Source organism: Dicentrarchus labrax, unplaced genomic scaffold (genome assembly GCF_905237075.1).
Source record: "Dicentrarchus labrax unplaced genomic scaffold, dlabrax2021, whole genome shotgun sequence".
Lineage (NCBI taxonomy): Eukaryota > Metazoa > Chordata > Actinopteri > Moronidae > Dicentrarchus > Dicentrarchus labrax.
The window spans coordinates 29,858,340-29,880,846 of record NW_026136704.1 but is presented as its reverse complement, the minus strand read 5'-3'; the positions used below and the strand labels follow the sequence as shown (position 1 = coordinate 29,880,846).

Sequence of the window (22,507 nt, the reverse complement as noted above, 5' to 3'; positions counted from 1 at the left end):
AAAGGTCTGGGTATAAATGCTTAAGTCCATCACCTGGCAGAGTTGGGCAACCCCTACATTTGGTGAACAGGACTTGATCCCGGGATCTGTTACCTCTTTCTTTTCTCCTAAGCAGGTAAAAAAGCAAAACAATGCTTTAGTCAGCCTTTTTGATAAATCCATGGGAAAGATTGTGGTGATTTGATGGTGGTCCGTTAAGTATGGACAAAACTTCTCCCTGACCAAACCATTTTTAACCAGATATCTGTCAGACAGATTCCTCCATTGGTGAACTCTGAAGCCATGACAACTTTTTCTCTTCTCACATTTTTTGCCTTGGATTCCTCTAAAGCTTTGCACATATTTTTTGGATATGGAAACTACTAAAATCTGCTCTGATCATTGTTCTATCATTGCACACTGTAGTGAAACATTTCTTTGAGAGACTTGATGCTCTTGGTTTCTTGCAGATGGGTAGCACTATTCTGTTGATAAAAGGATAGTTACGTGTAGTGTCACTGAAACAGTTGTGACTATCTGTCAGCTGTTGCTGACGCTAGCAGGGCAGGCAAAGTGTGACTTTGAATAGTTTAAGAGTGCTTGATTTAGTCATGGAACATGTGGAGACATCTAAGAGGCATGCAGTGCTCTGACCTTTCAGTGTACCAGGTGTTGTCAATCAAGCAACTGGAGGAGTCTTGCACTCTGTCGGACGGAGAGAGAGATCCGCTTGTAAATAGATACAAAATGACGGCCATGAAGGCAGTTGTAAAGCTATTCTTGACCCCACACGTCTGTTCTGAGTGTTTCTGCAGCTGTAGATTTGGCTCTGCATTTTAGTTGGGGAATGAATATACATCTTTTTTGTTTCTCTAAGAGGTTTTTAAGTTCAATTCAAACACAATTGCATTGTACAAAAAAAACCCATGACCAAATATTACCATAATAACTATTTGTAGTTTTAAGCATTACCATTTTTGTGCTATTTTCAGTCTTTAAAATGTTGATATATTTTAAAAGTTTTATTGCCTCTGGTACCAAAGTGCTTTCTCTGCTAGCTACGTATTGTAGTGCACCTCTGCCACTAAGTTTGCATTAATCTGAGTCTGAATGGAGTGAGAGAGAAGAGAAAATCATTCATCATAATGTGCTGGAAACTGTAGCTCTCTGCAGAAATGGGAGGGGTGGAGGACAGGAGGGGGCACAGCCACACTATTAATACTCTGCACTGTGAGAGGAAGACAGGTGGTGGGAGAGACAGGCAGGACAGCAGGCATGTAGACAGCACAGCTGACAGAGGGTAAAAAGTAAGAAAGGGAGACAGTATGAGAAGGTGTCTCCTCTTCGCCAGAGGACTAATTGACAAGGCACTTAAAAAACTTGGAGAAATGCCAGAAAAGAAAAAGGGTATTCAAAAACATCATGATATTTGAAGAATACATGTGGCTAATAAAAAAGTATATAAAATAGCTTTCTCCTCTCTTGTACTGTAGTCTCACCAAATGAGTCTACAAGCATTGCAGATTCTGAGAAATAACACTCTCTTTCTCTTTCTTTTTTCTTGTCCCTTCCCAGACGGAGTAAGAATCGCAGCCATGGCGAAAAACTGCCACAATGACCTCAAAATGAAGTTCTCTGTGGACGAGGAGTTCCCCGACCTCTCCCTGCACAACAACCACATGGCCAAGGTACAAATCCTACTCTGACGTGTGTCTATCCGCCACCCAAAACATCCTGAACAGGCACCAGTAACTTTCAGCATTGCTAGATTAGTCTTTTTTTCATTGTTTTATTAAGATACTTAAAAACAACTTAAATTACAGAGGATATCATGTGACTGTATAATTGCTGCTGTAGGTGTTGACCAAGGATATCTATGGCAAGCTGAGGGGAAAGTCCACCCCCAGTGGCTTCACCTTGGATGACGTCATCCAGACTGGTGTTGACAACCCAGGTAAGAAGGAGCAAGTCATCAGCATAGAGATGAACACACACCAGCAAAGATAGGGTCTGAGGAGACGTAAATGAACTGAAGCAAACACTGTAGTCAAATATGAGTTATGATTATGTCATTATGTTATGTTATGATTATGGATTGCCTCTAAACCCAACAATGCATCCATCAGTACCTCTAAGGTGACATTTTTTTTAGGGCTGAAGTTTTCAGTACTACCAAGTTAATAGTTATATGCCAGGAAGTTACACAGTGATACAGGGACCTCACATTCAATACAACAACAAAAACACATCAACATCTGTATTACCCCACAAACATACATAACAACTTCTCAAAGTTGAACTAGCTAACAATGTTACCAACTTCCTCATCCTGCCTCTTGTCCCCAAGGTCACCCCTTCATCATGACCGTGGGCTGCGTTGCCGGTGATGAGGAGTCCTATGAGGTCTTCAAGGATCTGCTGGACCCCATCATCTCCGACCGTCACAGCGGATACAAGCCCACCGACAAGCACAAGACCGACCTGAACTTCGAGAACCTGAAGGTGAGGAGTCAAGACATGCATGATAGTATTGTTGTAAATAAGCCCAGCTGATTCCCCATTGTTGATTTCTGATAGCCTTAATTAATTGTGTAAAATAATAACTTTTATGGCCAAATCCATTTAAGGTTAAGTTTACTTGCTGGCTATTCTCCCAAAATATTAATACATTCTTTAAATACATCTTCTGAAGCAACAAGCTGTAGTGTTTTTATAGGTAAACATCAACATTAATCCAATCCCTCATGGGTGAAGCAAAAAAGTTTGTAAATAAGAGATTAAAAACAATGGCTATAATACATTAATAATGTTCTTTCTCCTTCTCTCAGGGTGGTGATGACCTGGACCCCAACTATGTGCTGTCCAGCCGTGTGCGTACCGGCCGCAGCATTAAGGGATTCACCCTGCCCCCCCACAACAGCCGTGGAGAGCGCAGAGGCATTGAGAAGCTGTCAATTGAGGGTGAATGTCAATGACCAATCTAACAATCTAACGCAAATGTTTGTAGAACACATGATATAATTGTCAGAGACTGACTCCTTTTCCTCTGTCCAGCCCTGGCCAGTCTGGAAGGTGAGTTCAAGGGAAAGTACTACCCCCTGGACGGCATGACCGACGCCGAGCAGGAGCAGCTGATTGCTGATCACTTCTTGTTTGACAAGCCCGTGTCCCCCCTGCTGACCTGCGCTGGTATGGCCCGTGACTGGCCCGACGGCAGAGGCATCTGGTGAGAGACACACCTGGAAATAAAATAGAATATTATAGACTTTATTGGGATTCTCCTAATTTGGAAAGCAAAAAGATGATCAGATTTTTTTGTGCCAGTGTAAATGCAGAAACAGTCAGTAAACAAACGACCACCCTCTGAGCTAAAATCTCCCATCTGCCCTTCCAAAGCCACCCTTTAAAACTTCCACCATCTGTCTTTTTCTCCCACACCCCTAATATGGTAGGCCTGGTTATTCCTGTTTTCATACATCTGTTAAAGTGTGTCATGAATACCAAAGCACAGTGTGTTCAGCTGCAGCATTCACTGCCCCTTTCAGTGGCTTGACATTGTGTAAATCCTGCACCGTGATGCTCAGATCATTCACATTATCAGGATTACTGTTTTAATCAGGGTTAAAGGCACGTTGAGAAACATTTCTACAAAATGTTAAATCGTATTTGTGTAACATTGTAGTATTAAATGGCTCGTGAACACTTTGTCCTATATGGGAATGAATGAAGTGAAACTGAGCTGGATTTCCTTCCTCCAGGCACAACGAGAACAAGACCTTCCTGGTCTGGGTGAACGAGGAGGATCATCTGCGTGTCATCTCCATGCAGAAGGGAGGCAACATGAAGGAGGTCTTCAGACGCTTCTGCGTTGGCCTGCAGAAGGTAACACACAAAAACATGGATGCATAATGTCACATAAACACACAGTTATGCAGACACTTAAGTATGCACGATGCAACTGGCTGTGCTGTAATTTTGTACATGGTATAAATATTATACCATGTACTTATAAAGATTCATGGATGTTAAACAACTGCATGATGTTTAATTTATTACTAGTGTTAAAAGTTAGGATTTAGTGACATGCATCTGGTTATATTTTAACCATCACGCATTATTTATTTCACTTTCCTCCTCACTGGTCAGATTGAGGAGATCTTCAAGAAGCACAACCACGGCTTCATGTGGAACGAGCATCTGGGTTACATCCTGACCTGCCCCTCCAATCTGGGAACTGGTCTGCGTGGTGGTGTGCACGTCAAGCTGCCCAAGCTCAGCACACATGCCAAGTTCGAGGAGATCCTGAACAGGCTGCGTCTGCAGAAGCGTGGCACAGGTACTTAAAAAAAGGAAAACATTTAGTAGCAAACACATATTAGGAAATGTACTGGAAAATGTTACTGGTCAAAACACTAACAATTCATACATATCCAATTTCTAAACTTACAAATAGCTACTATCATAAAAAGGTTACCATAGTTAGGTTTTAGGATTAGGAAGACTTAAAAGGCTTTTTTTATGATTGGCAGCATTTGTTTCAGGTATTATCTCCCCACTTTATTACCTCCATATTCAGACAACTCCACCCATGTAGCTTGGGTCAACAATGTCACCTCAGTCTCAGGGACTTTTTTTAGTGGGAGATGTATGTTCATTTTCTCAATAAAGTTTCCATGTTCAAGGAAATGTACTTGTTGTAGAAAAAAAGTCTTAATTATCTTCTTTAATCAGAAACATGATTTCTTATCCACTAAAGTTTAGTTTAACTGCATTATATTTCTCTCTATATATATATATATCCAGTTATCTCAGGAGATAATACGTATATCTGACAGGAATGGGGTCATAGTTTCTCCTCCTTATGCTACTTTTGACAGAGGACTTATTCTTCTCCCCTTCTTTCCCCTCCAGGTGGTGTGGACACAGCCTCCGTGGGTGGTGTGTTCGACATCTCCAACGCTGACCGCCTGGGCTCCTCTGAGGTGGACCAGGTCCAGATGGTGGTTGACGGTGTCAAGCTGATGGTTGAGATGGAGAAGAAGCTTGAGAAGGGAGAGTCCATCGATGGCATGATCCCCGCCCAGAAGTAAAGTGGACAGACAACCAATGACTGAATGACTGTCTGTGTTTGTTTTTTTATATTATAAAAAATGAACGGGTAGCCTTGTTGTAAAGTTACTGGCTACTTTCTGCATACTTCTTTCCTTCAAGACACTCTCTACTCCTTCCTTTCTTACTTACTTCTGTTATCCTCACTCATCTTTTCCTTTCCTGCTTCATCTTTGGTTATCAGTTCAATCATCTCACCCCATCTTCTCTGTAACATCCTGGGATCAATCCATGCATAGTCTGGTCATGGCTATGTATACACACCTAAATAATTTTTTTTTTGGTTGTAAAATCTAACTGGACAATTAAATTATGCCCCATGTAACAATCAAACCTTCTATCTCATGTTTTATTTATGTGGAAACACGTGGATCTTTTAACAGATTGACAGTGATGTGTGCAGTTTTTCTCACAGGAACAAAGAGTGCATTTTAATTTTTCACACAAGGGAACAAAATCTTAAAAAAACACCATACAATAACACAAAGGAACTCATGTTGGCATCATTATAGCATGAGAAATACACACAAATATTAAGGAGGTTGAAAGTCTTTATTTTTGTGTCACACATTATTTCCTAGGAGACATGCAGGATTGCAGGTCGATCATTTCTGTAATTTCAGCCCATAAGTTAAGTTTTGTTGATAACAGCAACGGCTTCAAACACACTATACAACAGAAATGTAGCCTTAAAGCATGGCCCTAACTGTATCTACAGAACAGGTTCAGAGAGTGAGGCCCAGTTATACACAAATAAAACAAAACAAAAAAACTAGCCCTAAATCACAGCTTCACATTTTCAGACAGTGGTGGACACCTGTGGCTGAAATTTCCCACTGAACAGACAAATTCCTGTAGACCTTACAGCCGTAAAGATCACACATCTGCTGTATCATATCTGTTTTGTTAGATGCTGCATACTTCAGAAGTACAAGTAATAGTTGCTTGGCTTTATAGAGTTACAATACGAGTACAACAACCTTTTGATTTTGGAGTCGTCAGTGTCGATACACGATGAATGTAGCACTTTGTTCTGTAATGAGCAAGAATCGAGTTTCTCATTAGGTCACATTCTCATTGATTAGGCAGGAGTCTGATTGGTTAACAGTCATATATCTCTTTAAGTCATAATGGAATCTGATTGGTGAACAGTCATACATGTCTCAGCAGTGCTGCAGCCTGATTGGTCGACAGAGGGAAAAGTCTACAGTTTCCTTATATCAAAAGTGTCACTGAAGTTAAAAATAAATGCAACATTGGGTAAAAGAAAACAGTACTTCTGACAGTACTTTATGGCGCTGAATGACTTTTGGTACTTCATTTGTACCAAATTACTTTGTGGCATGACTTCAAAATCAAACGGCACCTCTAACTGGAAACCTGAAGTCATCACTACAGCTGGTTTCACTGTGGGAAGTGAACGACAAAGTGTAAGTGAAGGAAAAGAAAGGCAGTGGGCTTTAAATGTGAGACAATTTGAGTTTTTAAACAATTTACAAAAGAAACATACAGATGAAGTAAAACTCTGCCAGTACAGTACAAACCCTGCAATCCTGGCTAAAAAGCAAAAGTGCTCATTGGATTTTTAACAACAAATCAGCAATATCAAAAATTAAAAAATAAAATCAAACAAGGAGCCCTATTAAGTCTTAATCAATGCTTATTCTAGTCTTGATTTTTGGCTGTGTGGATGTATTGCACTACATTTGAGGAAAGCAATGGCGATGGTTGTCTGACAGACTGTGAGACTGTTATGCCAAAGTGCTACCAGAGTAACCTACTCCTCCATTTACTCCAAACCAGTACGAGCTATTGTAATCATGTGTGGAAAATGTCTTGGAAAAAGAGATTAAATTATAATGAAAAAGTTTGAAGGTCCACTGGGACTCAAAGCTGAAGAAAAATCTGTTGCTCTTTGTCTTTTAACAGTTTGACAATGAACCAAAGTAATGTAGAAGAAAAGGCCTTTAAACTAATGTTGCATCAGGTTTTTAAAGTACGTCTGCTTTGGCGTTGGAGGAAAAAAAGAGTGAAAATGTGTATTTTTGTACCATATTGTGTTAAATTTCCATCATATCAGATAAAAACTAGGACAGCCAATTTGTTGATTTCTTTTAATAACATTTTAACTCTGTGACTTTATACGATATGTGCTAAAAACATTGAATTTTCATTTTGTTGAATTGAACTGCACTTACATTAGCACTCTGAATAATGTGTTGTGATTGGCTGTTACAACCTGCTTTCTAATTTAAACTAAACCTCCTGTTTGGAGGCATTTCAAGTAAAATAATGTGGAGGCCATTTTTTTGCCTGCAAACATCCTCAGAACCTCCTGAAACGTAAATACAGTAACATCATGATCTCAATTCCTGTTGGACTTCTAAAACATTCTACTTCGTACTTTAAACCAACAAAATGTTGTTTTAATTTTTTTTTTTTTAAAGGACTTTTGCTTGTTAATAAAGGTAGCGAGGGATAAAACACTGGGCGAAGTTGAGTATTTGTTAGGGGCGGAGCTTAAGCTCAAATGATCAAGTTATCGGGGTCCGTCTGTAAGCAGCTCACCTGCCAGCTATCGATACACAGCAGAGGATTCAGTATGGATAGCAGACAGAGGAGCAACATTTTACCAGAAATGGTACAAACATTAAAATCCCAACTGAGAAGTAAAATGGGCGTTAATGGATGGTCAGAAAGGCTTTGATGCTTCATTCAGTATCTGCATTTCTGCATGTCTCCCTCTAGAGGCCGGAGGTCAGACTGCGCCCTGACTTCTTAAATATGTGACGTCTGCTGCCGAGAAATGACAACAGATGTCAAACTTCTGCCCATTTTTAAAAGCATTAAAGAAAGAAAATAAACTTATTACACAAAAAAATTAAAACATATCTTTAAATAGCAGCTCTTTAAAAAGGAATGATGACAAATATGATAGAATAGGAATAACAATGTCAACAACAACAACAACAATCTCCATCATTCTCAGCAACACCATCCGTATCATCATCGAACATTAAATCAAGAAAAAACAAACCCAACTGTTTGACTCCGCGGGCTCACATAATATGGAGGTGGTGGCGTGTTTTAAGCAGGGGTCGTAGGTCACTGACAGCTCCAAGGTCAAGGGTCATCATAAGTCTGCCGATGGCGGTCTATCCGTGTCTGTGCATCCGTTTGTCTGGCTGTGATTGGTGGCATCAGAAGAAGAGGGTCTTTGGCGGAGGCGAGGCATCGCTAGCCGCATTAGATGAGGTGGAGCCCAGGGAGGAAGAGGAGGAGGCGAGGGTTTCTGCCTCGCTGTTCCTCCTCTTCCTCTTACCTCCTCATTCATCAACTTGTCCTGTCTGTCATCAATCTGCCCCGCCTCCTGTTGCCCTCAGAGCTCCAGCTCCTTGGACACTTTGGTGGCGATGTCTCTAAAGGCTAACGGTGCCCCCCACAGGCGTTTGAACCTCACACCGCTGCTCTGGCCCAGCCCGCTGGGCAGCTGGCAGACCTCGGCCTCGAAGGCCACACGGGCGCCGGCTGCTCCGTGGGTGCAGGACAGGAGGAAAGGCCCGGCCAGGTGGACCTGGCAGCCGCAGCCCTGCGCCGCCTCACGCAGCGCTAGCACCACCTCGGCCGGGTCGCGGGGGCTCCGCACCCTCACATCCCAGCCGCATCGGGGGGTCCGGGGCTCGGCCGCTTTCTGATGCCCAGATAGATGGCGACTGGAAAAGGAGGCAGGGAAGTGGCGATGCAAAGAGGAGATGGAGGTGGAAATGTAGGGAGATTTAAAACAGAAAGGACAGGGCGAGGTTGATATGAGTTGTTTACAGGAGGAGGGTTGGAGGGAGGTAAAGGTTTGCAAAGAATAAGCATGGAGGAGGAGGAGAGGTGTGAGGGCAGGAGATCACATATAAGTGTAGGAGCATGAATGATGGATATTTGAGTTGAAGTGAGATGGATGTGTGAAGAGACAAGTGTAGGTAAGTGAATGTATGGTTGAATGTATGTGAATGTATGAGGGGTTAGGGAAAGGGGGAGGAGAAGAAAATAGATTAATATCATACATTATTGGATGTTTACATTCCTACATATAGAGAGCTACCTAGGTCACAAACAGATAAATGTGTATTTTCTTGTTTAACTTCTTTCTTTCATACAGTTTAAAAGGGATATGCAAATCAAACCTACCTCCACTCAATTGTTCATGTGAGGGATTTGGGTCAGGCTGGGATTGATTATACATTTATTTTGTTCTTTAATGCCAGTTTGTAATGAAATGAATATAATTAACAACATACTATACAGATAAATCCATTTTTTCTAGAATCACAGGACTAATATACAACGATCTTTAAAAGAAATCAGCCTGCTGGTACGGGAGGGTGCAGAGGTTCAGGGACTAAACTGTTGATAGACACAATTATAATAAAGTATTTTATATTCTGAGGTTCTAACCACAGGGGTCATCTACCACAAGGAGGCAGTGCTCAACATCTACGGTCACACCACAGTCTGTTGGCTAATGTTAGCCTGGTGCTGCTGGTTTACCTGCTGATTTTAACCTGAGACTGAGACTGGGATGAAGCAGCTGAGGCTGAGAGGAAGTACACAAGACCTTTAGTAACATACTGATAAGCTGAGACCAATAACCCTGACAAAATACAGTGTAAGTAAAGATGAGACTACAAGAGATTTAAAATTTTAGTGGTCTCACAAGCCTTGGAAATGCTTTTGCTGTGACTTGAATTAAATCAATAATAACTGATGAGTGAGTGGGTTCATGGTTCATCTCTGTTACAGTCTGTTCATTAAGTTTGTGATCTAATCAAAGTGTTCAATCTCAATAATAAAGTTGGATACTTGGCTTTTGGTACTTTGTGGTGTATGATTGTTCTCCATGTAGAGAGTGAACAGCCGAGCTTCTCCGTAATACTATAATCTTCTTTCAATAAATCATTCTTTTATTCTTCTATTTTACTGTATTCCCTCGAGTCCTCACCACATGAAAAAATAAAATGTTAGTGTTCACACAGGAGTTGTATGATTCAGGATCTGTGCTGAATATGTTCTCCGGTTGGATCACATGGAAAAGTGCAGACTTCAGATCACGTCTCAGTCACACCTCAGAATAATATACAAGTGCTACAGTTGAATTACCTTCAGAGTAGCAGTCTGGCAGAGACTTAAAACAAAAAAAAAGGTTGCAACAGCAATTTGCTTTCCTGCTGATTGATTCCACTTACATGTCTGTCAATATGTAGCTGGAGCAGGCAGCTGGTTAGCTTAGCATAAATGCTGAAAACAGTATGCCTGGCTCAGAAAATCTGCCTACCAGAACCTCTAAGGCTGACTAATTAACCTTATATCTTGTTTGTTTAATCCATACAAAGACAGAAGTGTAGAGATCACAAATATTTCAGCACATAACCCTCCATAAAACAGCTAACTGACATATTCATTAAGCTAAATACAACATATATCCCAAAATGTTGAAGTATTCGTTTAACAACAGCAGTAGGACACAACATATCTAACTGGGGAGTCTCACTGAGTAAACTACTAAGTAAGTACATGGTATATTGATGGATAAATTGCTGCTTGTAATGCTGCTGACTTCTATTATTCTGCTGTTGCACTTTGGTCATCAGCGTGGGAAAAATGCAAACACGTACTCACCTTGTGACCGGAGATCTGCTGATTCTCTCAGGTTCGTCTGTGACCCTCAAGAAGAAGACAAACGTATCTGTTAGGAATCAATTGGCCTAATGTGTTTTCACACCAATCCCCCCGCCCCCCCCCACTCAGCTAACCCCACCCTCCCCCTCCACTTCCTGCTTTAATGCACCAATTAGCAGCATGTCTATGTCAGTCAATCCACGTCAACCAATCACAACACAGAACATGACAACTCGTCTTCAAATCACAGATGGATCAACACCGACCCACGCTCACTACACTGGAACATTGGATGGAAGTGCAACAACAAAATGTCACCAACAAAACAAATGAGAAGGATAAACAAACACAGAGGGAGTGACTCCAGGGCAGAGAGCCAGACCTGACTGATCAATGTAACGCTGGTTAAAGCACATATGTGTGAGTTAGAGGTGAAGACCAACGTAATGTAAAAAGTCTGCGCTTGATATTAGCTGCTGTCAGTGGTTTTAGGAGACTACAGAGCCTCTTGGGGGAACTTGCTTTTCTTTCTGTTGATGGACAGAAACCAATTAGTCATGTTGTCACACTCAATTTAGCCGTCTGTACAATTAATAATTAATTTTAAAAATCCTAAATATATATTTTGACATGTCATAGGTTCTTTTGTTTTTTTTACAAATAATATATTAATATATTATATATAATAAGTATATAACGCTGATTTGGAACCAAAACTGACCTGGGATATGAAATAAATTATCCAATCACAACCTTTTCTTAAAGTTTAAGTATAAAACTGGTTTGTTTGGTTTATGGTAGAAAAATGAATAGAACTACATTACAGCTCAGTAATTACACAGAGAAATTCTCTGATTCTACTCGGATGAGAATAATTATAAACGTAATTACTGATAATTACAAAAGATCACAAGATCCCATAATTACATAAACTGATAATGTATATTGACACAAAACAGATTATATAACCTTCAACGGCCCATTTCTTTTTTACTGCAGCATACAAAACTCCCACAGCGCATCTTTCATTGATTCATGCACTTCTACAGCCACAATTCAACCTGGATTACATTAAAGTCACATGGGTTCTCCCCATTACATCCTTTCTCGAGGTCGATCTTCTCATCTTCTAATCATATGATATGTAGCTATGTAAGTCTTCTTAGAGAGTATACTATTGCATTTAACATGGCACACACAAGCAGGGTGTGGCTCACGGCTGCCGTACGCTGCTTCCGATTAAAGTATCTTCTAAAAACGACATATACTCGACCCAACAGGCTGCCAGGCACTATGGAGCTTGGGGCTGCTTATTGCACTTTGTTTTCTTGGCCACCAGGGGCTACTGTTGCCATTTTCTGTGTGTAGACTGAGGGCTTTCTTTCCTACCAACCTTGCAACCTGATCTCTAGTCCAGGAACTGGGGGTGGTCTGGAGGGGCCAGCAGTGAGATTTCATTGACAGAGTATTTTAACTGAAAATGAAAACCACTCTAATGTGAGCCTCGCTCTGATTGAGGAGCTGTTGCAGGGCTTTAGATCTAAATACACCTTTGACTAGGTGCAGTCTAATGAGTCACCTCTCTTAGTACAAGGAGTGATTCCTTCTAATCTGCACAGACAAATAACTGGGAAACGCCTCAACATTTATGAATGAATGTTATCCAAATAATCATGCAACAAATTCCTGCTGGATTAAGAAAACTAAAGTTCCTTCCAGGAACTCCGATGGGAACATTTGCCTCCAAATAGGTTTACTTATATAATTTTTTCTTAAGGCCATCTTGCGTCAATACATGCCTGTACTCTGCTGTACAGCAGTAATTATATAAATGTTTTGTGACTAAAGATTTGGTGGTGTCCTATCTAAATTATGAACTTGCCTTTGTTGTCTGGGTAACGAAAGTGAGTGAGTAACACTTTGCTCCTCCCTTAGAAACTGATGCCAAGGTGCCCCTGAGCAAGACAAGTGGTATCACATCCTTATGGGATAATAAAATGATGGGAGTGAAGAGTAATAAGTGACAGACTGGACACGCTCTTGTCCATTGAGTTTGTGAGTATCTGTGTATAAACTGTACAGTATGTGTACCAGATTGTTCAATCTGTATAAAGGCTGAGAGCTGAGAGGACTGAAAGTGAGGGAATGAGAAAAAGTAGAGCAGAAAGTGACAGAGGGAGAGAATAGAAGGAGAAATTAGACAGAAAGTGCGACAGAGAGAGAGAGAGAGAGAGAGAGAGAGAGAGAGAGAGAGAGAGAGAGAGAGAGAGAAGCTAGCAGCAGTGTAACAGAACAATCTGCTTGTATCTTGAGGGAGAGCTGTGCAAGATCCCTGTTTAAGAGAGGGATAAATCCTGGTTACATAACTAATCCTGATTTAAAACAGCAGTGACGCTGGGTCAGTCAGTCAGGATGACTGGTACAGGAGGAGATGCTTCTCACAAGCATCTGCTCCTGGAGAGGACTCGGACTGTTGTGTGCTCCTAATGTCACCGGTTCAAAGCTACAACAATGGCTGAATAAATTCTATTGAGCCATTGCACCTTTTTACCGAGACATGAATCTATCCGATTCTACTTTTTAGGACAGGTTGTTTAATCTTATAAATCTGTTGTTTGTAATGCTATCACCTTTTCATTATTAGAAACTGCACCACAGTTCACCTGCATTATATTTAACACCTTATCTTTCTCTGTGATCACAATGGGAGACACAACCTATCAAATCAGTCAATACAATATCTAAAGAGTAATGTATATAGAGCTGCAATGTTTTGCTGATTTATCAATTAGTTGATCGATAACTGTTTTTAGTAATTTTTAGAGGAAAAAAAAACGGCCAAAACTCTCTGGTTTCACCTTAAAATCTAAATTTGCTGGTTCATCTTCTGTGATTGTAAACTGAACATTATTGGATTTTGGATATTATGACTACTACGAGAAATATTTGCCCCTAAAGTAATGTAAGCACATTACATTACAAGCAGTGAATAAACCGCTCTCTCTTTATCTACTTCTACTTTCTCATCCTTTACTCCTACCTCTGTCTTGTATAAAAACACCAATAAAAGCACCATCCCCCCCTTTCCTGTCTGTCCCAGATCCCACAGCCCTGCTGTAGGACTTCTGATTTGTTAACAGCATGGGCAAACATATGGTGTTGATTACATGACTCAGACTAGTACAGTTGAGTTGAAACAAACTCACACACTCCAGGGGACACACAAATACAGACGCATACATCTTAGGGTTGTTTATTCTAAAAACAAGCTGTGACTCTTGTCCACATAAGACAACCGCTCCATTAGACCTAATGTTAACATTCAAAACAACTGTCTAGTAATAGTAACTAGAACGACCACATTTAGACCCGTTGTTGTTCCATAAAAACAATGCTGTTATGTGATTTGTTGGAAGCAGGTAGTGCTGCTGTGCACACCTACAGCATAAAGCCCAGCCAGCAGAGACACAGTCCAGACAGACACACATTCAGGCAGACAGCTGCTGATTAGAGTTTTAGTCATATAAACATACTGTTCAGAGATAGAGCTGCTCTATAGGAAGAAACAAACGTTGATGGTCACACTGCCACAACTTCTGGATAAGAATTTGAGGTCACAATAAGCTGGGTTTAAACCGGACCAGAGCTTAGTTTTTGAGCCTCGGCTGAAGCGTTTAGACTCCTAAATGTCCTGATTTAGAAGTTTCAAAAGAGGTACTTTGAAGTCTGGGTTTTCTTACCCTAATCCTCCTCTGTCAGTTACTGGAGACAGAAAGCCTAATTAGAGCAAACTGGGTGGACCTGAGTTGGGATGAGTAAGCAGGAACCACCAAAGCTGAACGTAAAAGGATAAGATATATTTATTTCAACTGAGGTAACTATCCCTTCAATATATACTTGATCATATGTAATAGGACTCATTTATTGCATTAATGTGATTAAGATCCTTGACAGGCTCTCTGCAGGGTTCACAAACTTAAACATAAAATTTTTTATTAACACACAAAATGCAATTTAATATCTGTTTCACTATAAAACCGAACAAAGTATGAAAGTACAAAAATAATTCCTAATGATGTAATGAATGAAATGAACCTGGAGCCGGGAAGTGGCAGAAAATGGATGGATGGATTAACCAATTAAAAACTCATAATTCATAGTTTTGCCTGAAATCACCATTATGAGATGATGAGCTTCCTACAGTAGCTGTGCCAGTGTTCACTACAGGTCTGATGGAGCTGAGACTGAACAACCTCCAGCCCAATCCACTGTCTCAACAATCCCACACTTTAAAAGTGTCAACCATCTCCCATCGCCCAATATGTTTTAAATTTAAGACTTTTCCTGACCTGCAGGTACTCTGCTTGGTTTTTCATGTATTTAATTTAGTTTACCTGGTAAGCCATAAGCAGATTTTCCCATCAGGTTATAAACAATTTAATTTCAAGAAACCTTTATCTAAAATCAAAATATATCAATATGGGGATATAAAATACATGTAATGTATTAGAATATTTTATTTATACTGCTTACTTCTATTAGGACACCTTTCAATTAAGCAAATATAACTCTCTCTTTAATCATTAGTTTCTCTTTAAATGTATGTTCCATGAAGAATAAACTAACTACTGTGAATCACATTTAATGTGGAAAATGCTATTTCTAGAAAATGCTATTTCTAGAGAAAAAGAGGTCTTCCAGTTCACTGTAGTACAGAGGAACTTTTGGTGGAGCCAGAACCCTGCAGGTTGAATTTAACTCAACCACTGACTAAATTCCTGCCTGAAGAGTAGCTTTGCCTCAGATAAACGTTTGTATAACTAAACTCCAACCTGCGACAGACAGTAAATGAAGGGTAGAGGGGATGACAGGGCACTGGCAAGCAGGCAGACAGTCAGGCAGACAGAAGCAGCCAGAAAACATGGGAAAGGAAGACTTACTAACTGTTTTTGTCCCCTGTGGGAGGGTGCAGCCCGACATGGACTTGTTTGAGCTCTGACGTTTAGAAGGGTCAAGAGTGACCCTAGGAGGAGAGAGGCAGAAGAGAAGGAGACGAAGAGAGGATGAGAGGAATGGAAAAAGGAAAATTAACAGCAGAGAGTCAGAAACATTGAATGAAAGAGAAGGCAAGTGAGGGGGAAGACAACAGAGATGACAGTAAGAAGCACAAGTAGAAGAGGCAGAAAAGTACAAACTGTATGTACTGTTGTTCAGGAAAAAGAAGGATAGAAGACTGGCAGGTGACTGGCAAGGAAAAGCAAAAGTTGTTAAAGAATCAAACAAACAAACAAACCAACAGATAAAGCAACAATAAGCAGCTGAGAAGACTGTGAAAGACATACAGTACCTCCACCTGAGCAGCAGGCCTGGGTCAAATAGGTTATCGTTTGTTTGTACCAGCTTAAAGTAGCACTGAATCAGGAAAACCCTTTATGACAGAAGATTACGCAATTCGATTTGAACTATTTTCATGAATTTAAAATAAGTCTGACAGGTTTCAAAAAGAGGGCTGCAGCAGGACTCGGCTCCTGCAGATCCTTCAGGACTAACACAACTGGTCCTGGATGGATTTTCCTCTATTAATGGTGGGGGTGAGCAGTGAACATCACTACTGAAATACTGTATCAATTGCCCTCCAGTAAACCATACGCTTCCCACTTCAAAATTAAGTGGAATTTCAGTTTTATTTATATCGCTGACTCATTTTTTACTCACTCAATGAATAACACTATTGTCTGTCTTGTTTCTATGTGTTGCTAAAGGAAATGACATTTGATCTACTTTATCTAGCCCCAACTGCCTCATGCTCAAGCTTTTTAAAGACCTTTAACAGGGGTTTCTTCAGTATATTTCATAACATATAACTTATTTACTATTTCATAAAAATTTGTTTGGAGTGGGACTGACAGATTTTCAATAGCTAACGCTGTAGGGAGCCGGTGGTAATGGGTGGAAAGCATACAGCTGTTGGCAGGTGTGGGATTGGAAAAACTTAACAAAAACAGGCCTCTAGTTTAAGCAAGTAAAACAAACTGTAGTAGGAATAATGTTTAAACACTATTAGACCCAGGTCTGAGATGGAGGAGGACAAGTTCTGAAGCCTGTAAAGATTCATTATTAGAGAAGGAAGGCTGGTAGGTTAGTACAGGTTAAGGAAGAGACGGTGAGAGGCAGCAAGGTTAGCTAAATGATCTTCATGTACAGGTTTATAGCAAATGAGTGTTACTCTGTTCAGATTACAAGCCTAGAAACATACAGGCCTGTACAGGCAGTCTGCTATCACTTGTTAGCAGTAATGATCAAACACATACAGTCCTTGAAAATACTTGCAAATGAGCAATAAACCCTGAGTTAATGGTTAATTTGTTCATTTCTGTGAGTTTCTCTTCCCGTTTTATCTTTAATCACGCCTCTAAATGAAAGCAAAAACGCAGCCTCTTTAAAGCTGAACCAATTAAATTCATACAGAAATTCATTCTTTCCTCCCGGCTTCTCCCCTTACCTGCGAGTCAACTTGGAGGTGAGTTTGCTTAGCAGGTTGGTTGTGGCCCGGGTCCTGGCATGGGGCAGTGGACTGGCATCATGAGACAGGGTTGGGGAAGCTGGGGGAGCATGGGAGGGAGGCCGACGGTCTCTAATTTGCCCTCCATGGAAAGTGCTCCGGACTGTGGATCCCCTAGAGAGCCGGGAGGAGGGCGTGGAGGAAGAGGAGGAGGCTCCAGAGGCACCGGCGATGCTGTGGGTTGAAGGGGATGCAGGGGGAAGGCGGTGGGATAAGGAACTGGAGGGAGGAGGAGAAAAAACAAGAGTTTACTTGTAATAATTTCCATAGACAATAGAATCATGTGTGTGTGTGTGTGTGTGTGTGTGTATGTTTCCCCAAAAAACCTCTAGGCAGAGGTCTCTTCATCTTCAGAGGTCTCAAGTTACATTATCATCACAGTAATGCATTGTACACACAAATCAGAATCACTCAAACAGGAACTAACTGAACATTTGTTCAGTTTCAGTTTGTTCTCATGTGGTGCGTTAGTGAGCATTTATAGCACCACAACAGTGTAATGAGTCTAAAAAATACAGTGCCCATGTTTATCATAAACAAGGAACATTTCACCCAGTGCAATGGTGTGACTCATTGATGGGTTTTTAATAGATTTTGGACAACAATGGCACAGAGGAATCAACAATAGGCTGCTACAATAGACTTTGGATACACAGACAATAATACTTGTTAACAGGATCATTGTACATTTTTTCTGGCAATAAGAAAAGTATAGAATAGTACCAGCCTTATTCTTTAAGGCACATTTATGTTATTTGTAATTGTTTTTATAGTATACCAATTAAATTAAGATCTAATACCACAGACAACCAGAATAAAGACACAAAAGGCCAGTTACTTACTGATTATTTATGATTAATTATGCCTCTTTGATATGCTCCTAAATAAGGCAGGATGAGAAAAAAGGGTACTTGGCCACGTTGCTGTTTCCTTGTTTTGTTTGCTTTGTTGTTTGATTTTATGATGACAATTAAGAGCTCTAACAAGTGCATTTACAATTTGTGATACTTGTATAGTGTTAAACTGAGGTCACTTAAGATCCAACTATCCATCCGACTATTCAAGATGAATGAATACCCACAGAAAGAAAATGTAAGTGAGAGTGAGAGAGAGCTGAGTAACAATTACTCTTTAATCTCTTGACCCAAATTGACCCAAAATGCTCTCTCTCGCCCTCATTGTTCTACATGGACTTCTTTTTTTTTTTAAGTATTATTTTGGCTTTTTATTGCCTTTATTTGATAGTCAGTCTAAGAGGGCCAGGAAAGGGAGGCAGAGAGAGAGGATGACACACAGCAAAGGGCGGCAGGTCGGATTCGAACCCTGGACCGCTGCAGCAAGGACTCGGCCTCGGTACATGGGTCGCCAGCTCTACCGACTGAGCTAACAGGGCGCCCCCTACATGGACTTCTACTTCTTGTCCAATTCCTTTCTCTTTATCCAACATTTCCAACACACACACACACAGACACAGACACAGACACACACACACACACACACACACACACACACACACACACACACACACACACACACACACACACACACACACACACACACAGACATACACACACATACACACCTCTCTCCACCCCTGACTGTCCGACTGGCTGGTGGCCTAAGGCTGCTTTTCATAACGCTCTAGATAACACCCACACACAGAGCTCAAGTGGGGCACAACCATTAGATGGGTTAAGTTGAAGGGCAGCCGTTGCAGAGCAAAATTGTTTTACGTCAATGAGCACTAGCTGTCTAGTTTTGCACCTAACTGCGGAGGGGTGGACAGGACACTGGGATGGAGGGAGGAGCGGAAGAGAGAGGGGTGGAGAGGTTTGAGGAGAGAAGTAAGATGAGAGGTTGAATTGGTGCAAACGTGGGGAAGAAGAGTGTACAAAGGGTGAGATAAACTAATGATGTTCAACTCTCTTTAACTAGTGTTTTCTTCTCCATTACAGCACGATGGGAGTGAAAGTTATGTACATAAATCATTTACATCTCCCGAATAGAACAGTTGATCGGGGGTGATTGAATCAGCCGGTCCTTCTGCACTGGATTTAAAAAAGATATCTGTACTCAACCATAGTTCAGAAGTTTGAGGTATTCGTTCATAAAAGATGGAAATATATCTGCAGTGACATTATTGACTGACGAGGATGATTATAATCAAATAGTTCAACAGTATGTAGATAAAAACACATGACACTCTTCACAAGATACAATCTAAAAAAAGTGCACATCACTTCAGCAACAGAATCTCAGCAGGATATTTTTGCCCCTCGACATCAGGACTGTGTTTGTCTACATTACTGTGCTTCTGGTCAACAGTATGTGCTGGTCTAAGATAAGTGTCTAAGCGTTTAATGCAAGAACCTGTATGTTTAATATAACCAATATAAGATTAACTATAGTCACACACATGCTGTTGTATACACCGTTTCATTTTCATTTTCGTCAACTAAATGTGACTCTGTGTGCGTGCCCATGCATGTGTTTGTCCCATCAACCACTCTGGCATGGCATCACATTGACAAGGCCTCTGAGGCAAGTGGAGGGTTATGTTGGCACAATGCCAGTCCTCACTTGCTCCTGCTGCTCACCTCCCCTTTTCACTCCCTTTCCCATCCCCTCCCTTTTCCTCATCCTATCATCCCCCTTCTCCTTTCACCTGTCACTCTTTCCCTCCATTCCTCCATTGCTAACCTCCGCCTGTTATATCATAAAACGGAGATGCAACGCAGAATAAATGGTAAATGGACCTGTACTTGTATAGTGCCTTTCTAGTCTTCTGACCACTCAAAGCGCTTTTACACTACGTGCCACATTCACCCTTTCACACACATTCACTCAGTGATGGCAAAGTCCATCGACCAGAAACTAACGCATTCATACACATTCACACACCGATGCATGGCATCGGGAGCAATTTGGGGTTCAGTATCTTGCTCAAGGATACTAGGAGCCGGGGATCGAACCCACAACCTTCCAATTAAGGAACGACCCGCTCTGCCTCTGAGCCACAGCCGCCCACCAGAATACTCACTGTAATGTAATAGTGGCAGGTGTGTCGTCAACAGTGGTGGAACGAAACCTCTTGTCTACATTTTACTGATTTTTTTAACAGCTTTAATTACTAGTTACTTTACAAATTAAGAGTTCTGCATATAAACAAAGTAAAGGCTTATAAAATATAATGTGTTGTTATGAAATAAACTACCCAACAGGATATATAAGTACAGCTGAAATAATTAGTTGATTAATCAGTCAATTTGTGCTTCTCCTTTTTATTATTCTTCTTTTATTATATTATCAATTTTTAATAATAAATGATATAATACATTATATTAAAACTTTTTTAACTTAACTTAATTTTTCAGATTATACTTTTACTGAGTAACATTTTCATGCAGGACTTTCACTTGTAAGTCAGTACTTGAGTATTTTTACAGTGTGGTATATTTTTTCCTCTTTTTGGTTTAGTATCTAAAAGCATCGTGGCTGGTAAACGTGAACGTTTGTTCCATTTACTGACGTCACTACAGGATTTTTACCCATAACAACCTCAATACTTTTTACATTACTATACTAGACAGTTTTTCTTTATTGTACTCTTTTAAAATCATTTGTACATCCCATCATCTTCTGTGTTTTTCTTTCTTGCTTTCAGCAGTCTTAGATTTAAAAATTCTCTAACAGTCTCTTATCCATTCGATACCCTCCACACCTATGCAGGAAAATGTTACTGTAGATCACAGACGACAGACAGGAACTTCCTCTGAGAGGCAGGATTACAGATAAAGAGACAGAAGGATGGAAAACAGGTCAGCCAGAATGACAGTGAGAAAGTGACCACAGGAAAAGAGAGAGAGAGAGAGAGGGAGAGAGAGAGAGAGAGAGAGAGGAGATGGTGCCTGCCATGCTCCGACACTGACAAGCAGACAACCATCTGTCACAACAACAGACAGTTCATATTGGGTACATAAACACACACACACACACACACACACACACACACACACACACACACACACACACACACACACACACACACACACACACACACAAATAGACAGACAGACAGACAGACCCACTCATGCACAGTTTAAGCCTTTTATCCTCTCTTGAAGAGACAAAATGTATGTGAGACAAACACCCCGGACCAAACACTCTCTAAGCTCTGTGCAAAAAGAGACCAGCTGTACCAGTGAAACCAGTCCATATAACAAACCCTTTCCACTCTGTATTTACCACAATTATGAATCTGATGCAACAGGGAGTTCAAATTAATTAATTCTTGTTCACCTTGCTGTTGGTTTTACATTACACTGACATTTAACAGCCAAGAATACAAATGCACCACGCTTGTTCTCATTAAATTGAATCCGTTGAGTTTTTTCACTTTCCCTAACACAAACCTAATTCTAATCTCAATGCTGAACCCTCACGGTCCTTCAGGGAGTTGAGATGAGGTGAAATTGAGGGCTGGCACAAAGTCAAAACTGGCAGCAAACAGACTCAAATTTGCTCCAGGCTGTGTGAACCGGCACTCTATTTTACAGTCATGATGCTGAAACCTTCAGTATCGCTTCTTATTTGTTTATACAGATAAGCTAGAAAGCCACTGGCTGTGGTTCAAATTTCTACAAAGGCACAAACTTTACCGGTCTTGTGAGGGCATATTGTTTACCTCTTACAGTACATATGACAGACAGACAGAAGACAGAAGACAGACAGACAGACAGACCGGCAGACAGACACATCTATGCTCCTCTCACCTGTTTTCCTTGCCATTCTGCAGCAATGTGTGTCTATCAGTGTTAGATCGGTCTGTACACACATATGTGTTCCTTCGAGTCATGGCACTAGCAGGGATGTTATTCTGGAGAAAGAATCAGAAAAAATAATATATGTAAACCGTTTTAATCTGATGTGGCAGGGGAATGTGTTGTTTAGGCCTTCTTATGCCTTTTATTAACAATTTATATGACACTACGTGAATCAACCCTGCCCGGTTACAGCTCAAAACTGGTAAAATAAGTAAACACTTTCCTAGTTTGACTGTTTGAACTCAGTCGGTCTTCATTTCTGCCTGTATCTGATATACAGAACATCAAAGAGTTAATCTCAGGTTAATCTGCCTGCTGTCTTCAACTCTTTACACCCTCTAAACTCTCTCTCTCCCATGCTAATCTT

The 22,507-nt window shown here is 40.7% G+C and overlaps 2 protein-coding genes across 10 annotated transcripts in view; one reads left to right on the top strand and one right to left on the bottom strand.

The window, feature by feature from the left end:
• On the top strand, window positions 1–5,421 carry ckmb (creatine kinase, muscle b). Its single transcript, XM_051398639.1, has 9 exons — window positions 1–115; window positions 1,555–1,667; window positions 1,837–1,933; window positions 2,327–2,481; window positions 2,808–2,940; window positions 3,034–3,205; window positions 3,738–3,861; window positions 4,126–4,315; window positions 4,891–5,421. The coding sequence occupies exons 2-9, from the start codon at window positions 1,575–1,577 to the stop codon at window positions 5,067–5,069; spliced, it is 1,143 nt and encodes a 380-aa protein (XP_051254599.1). The 5' UTR covers window positions 1–115; window positions 1,555–1,574; the 3' UTR covers window positions 5,070–5,421.
• Window positions 5,422–5,621: 200 nt separating this feature from the next.
• The window catches only part of mark4b (MAP/microtubule affinity-regulating kinase 4b), a 51,855-nt gene continuing 34,969 nt past the window's right edge, over window positions 5,622–22,507 (bottom strand). For 3 of the 9 annotated variants that reach the window (XM_051398585.1, XM_051398587.1, XM_051398586.1), the window contains exons 14-18: window positions 22,090–22,193; window positions 17,258–17,536; window positions 15,696–15,778; window positions 10,756–10,792; window positions 5,622–8,801 (exon numbers count right to left, since the gene is read on the bottom strand). In XM_051398585.1, coding sequence (XP_051254545.1) covers window positions 8,468–8,801; window positions 10,756–10,792; window positions 15,696–15,778; window positions 17,258–17,536; window positions 22,090–22,193 — 837 coding nt within the window. In that variant the 3' untranslated portion in view covers window positions 5,622–8,467. Of the gene's footprint in view, window positions 10,801–15,695; window positions 15,779–17,257; window positions 17,537–22,089; window positions 22,194–22,507 lie in introns of all 9 variants that reach the window. The other 6 variants (XM_051398591.1, XM_051398590.1, XM_051398589.1 and 3 more) reach the window with 4 other exon arrangements.

Bases quoted from the DNA above. Each gene is read 5' to 3' on its own strand.
- ckmb (XM_051398639.1), top strand. From the start codon at position 1,575: ATGGCGAAAAACTGCCACAATGACCTCAAAATGAAGTTCTCTGTGGAC. The intron at 2,941-3,033 runs GTGAATGTCAAT...TCCTCTGTCCAG, and splicing joins TGAGAAGCTGTCAATTGAGG to CCCTGGCCAGTCTGGAAGGT. The intron at 4,316-4,890 runs GTACTTAAAAAA...TTTCCCCTCCAG, and splicing joins TCTGCAGAAGCGTGGCACAG to GTGGTGTGGACACAGCCTCC.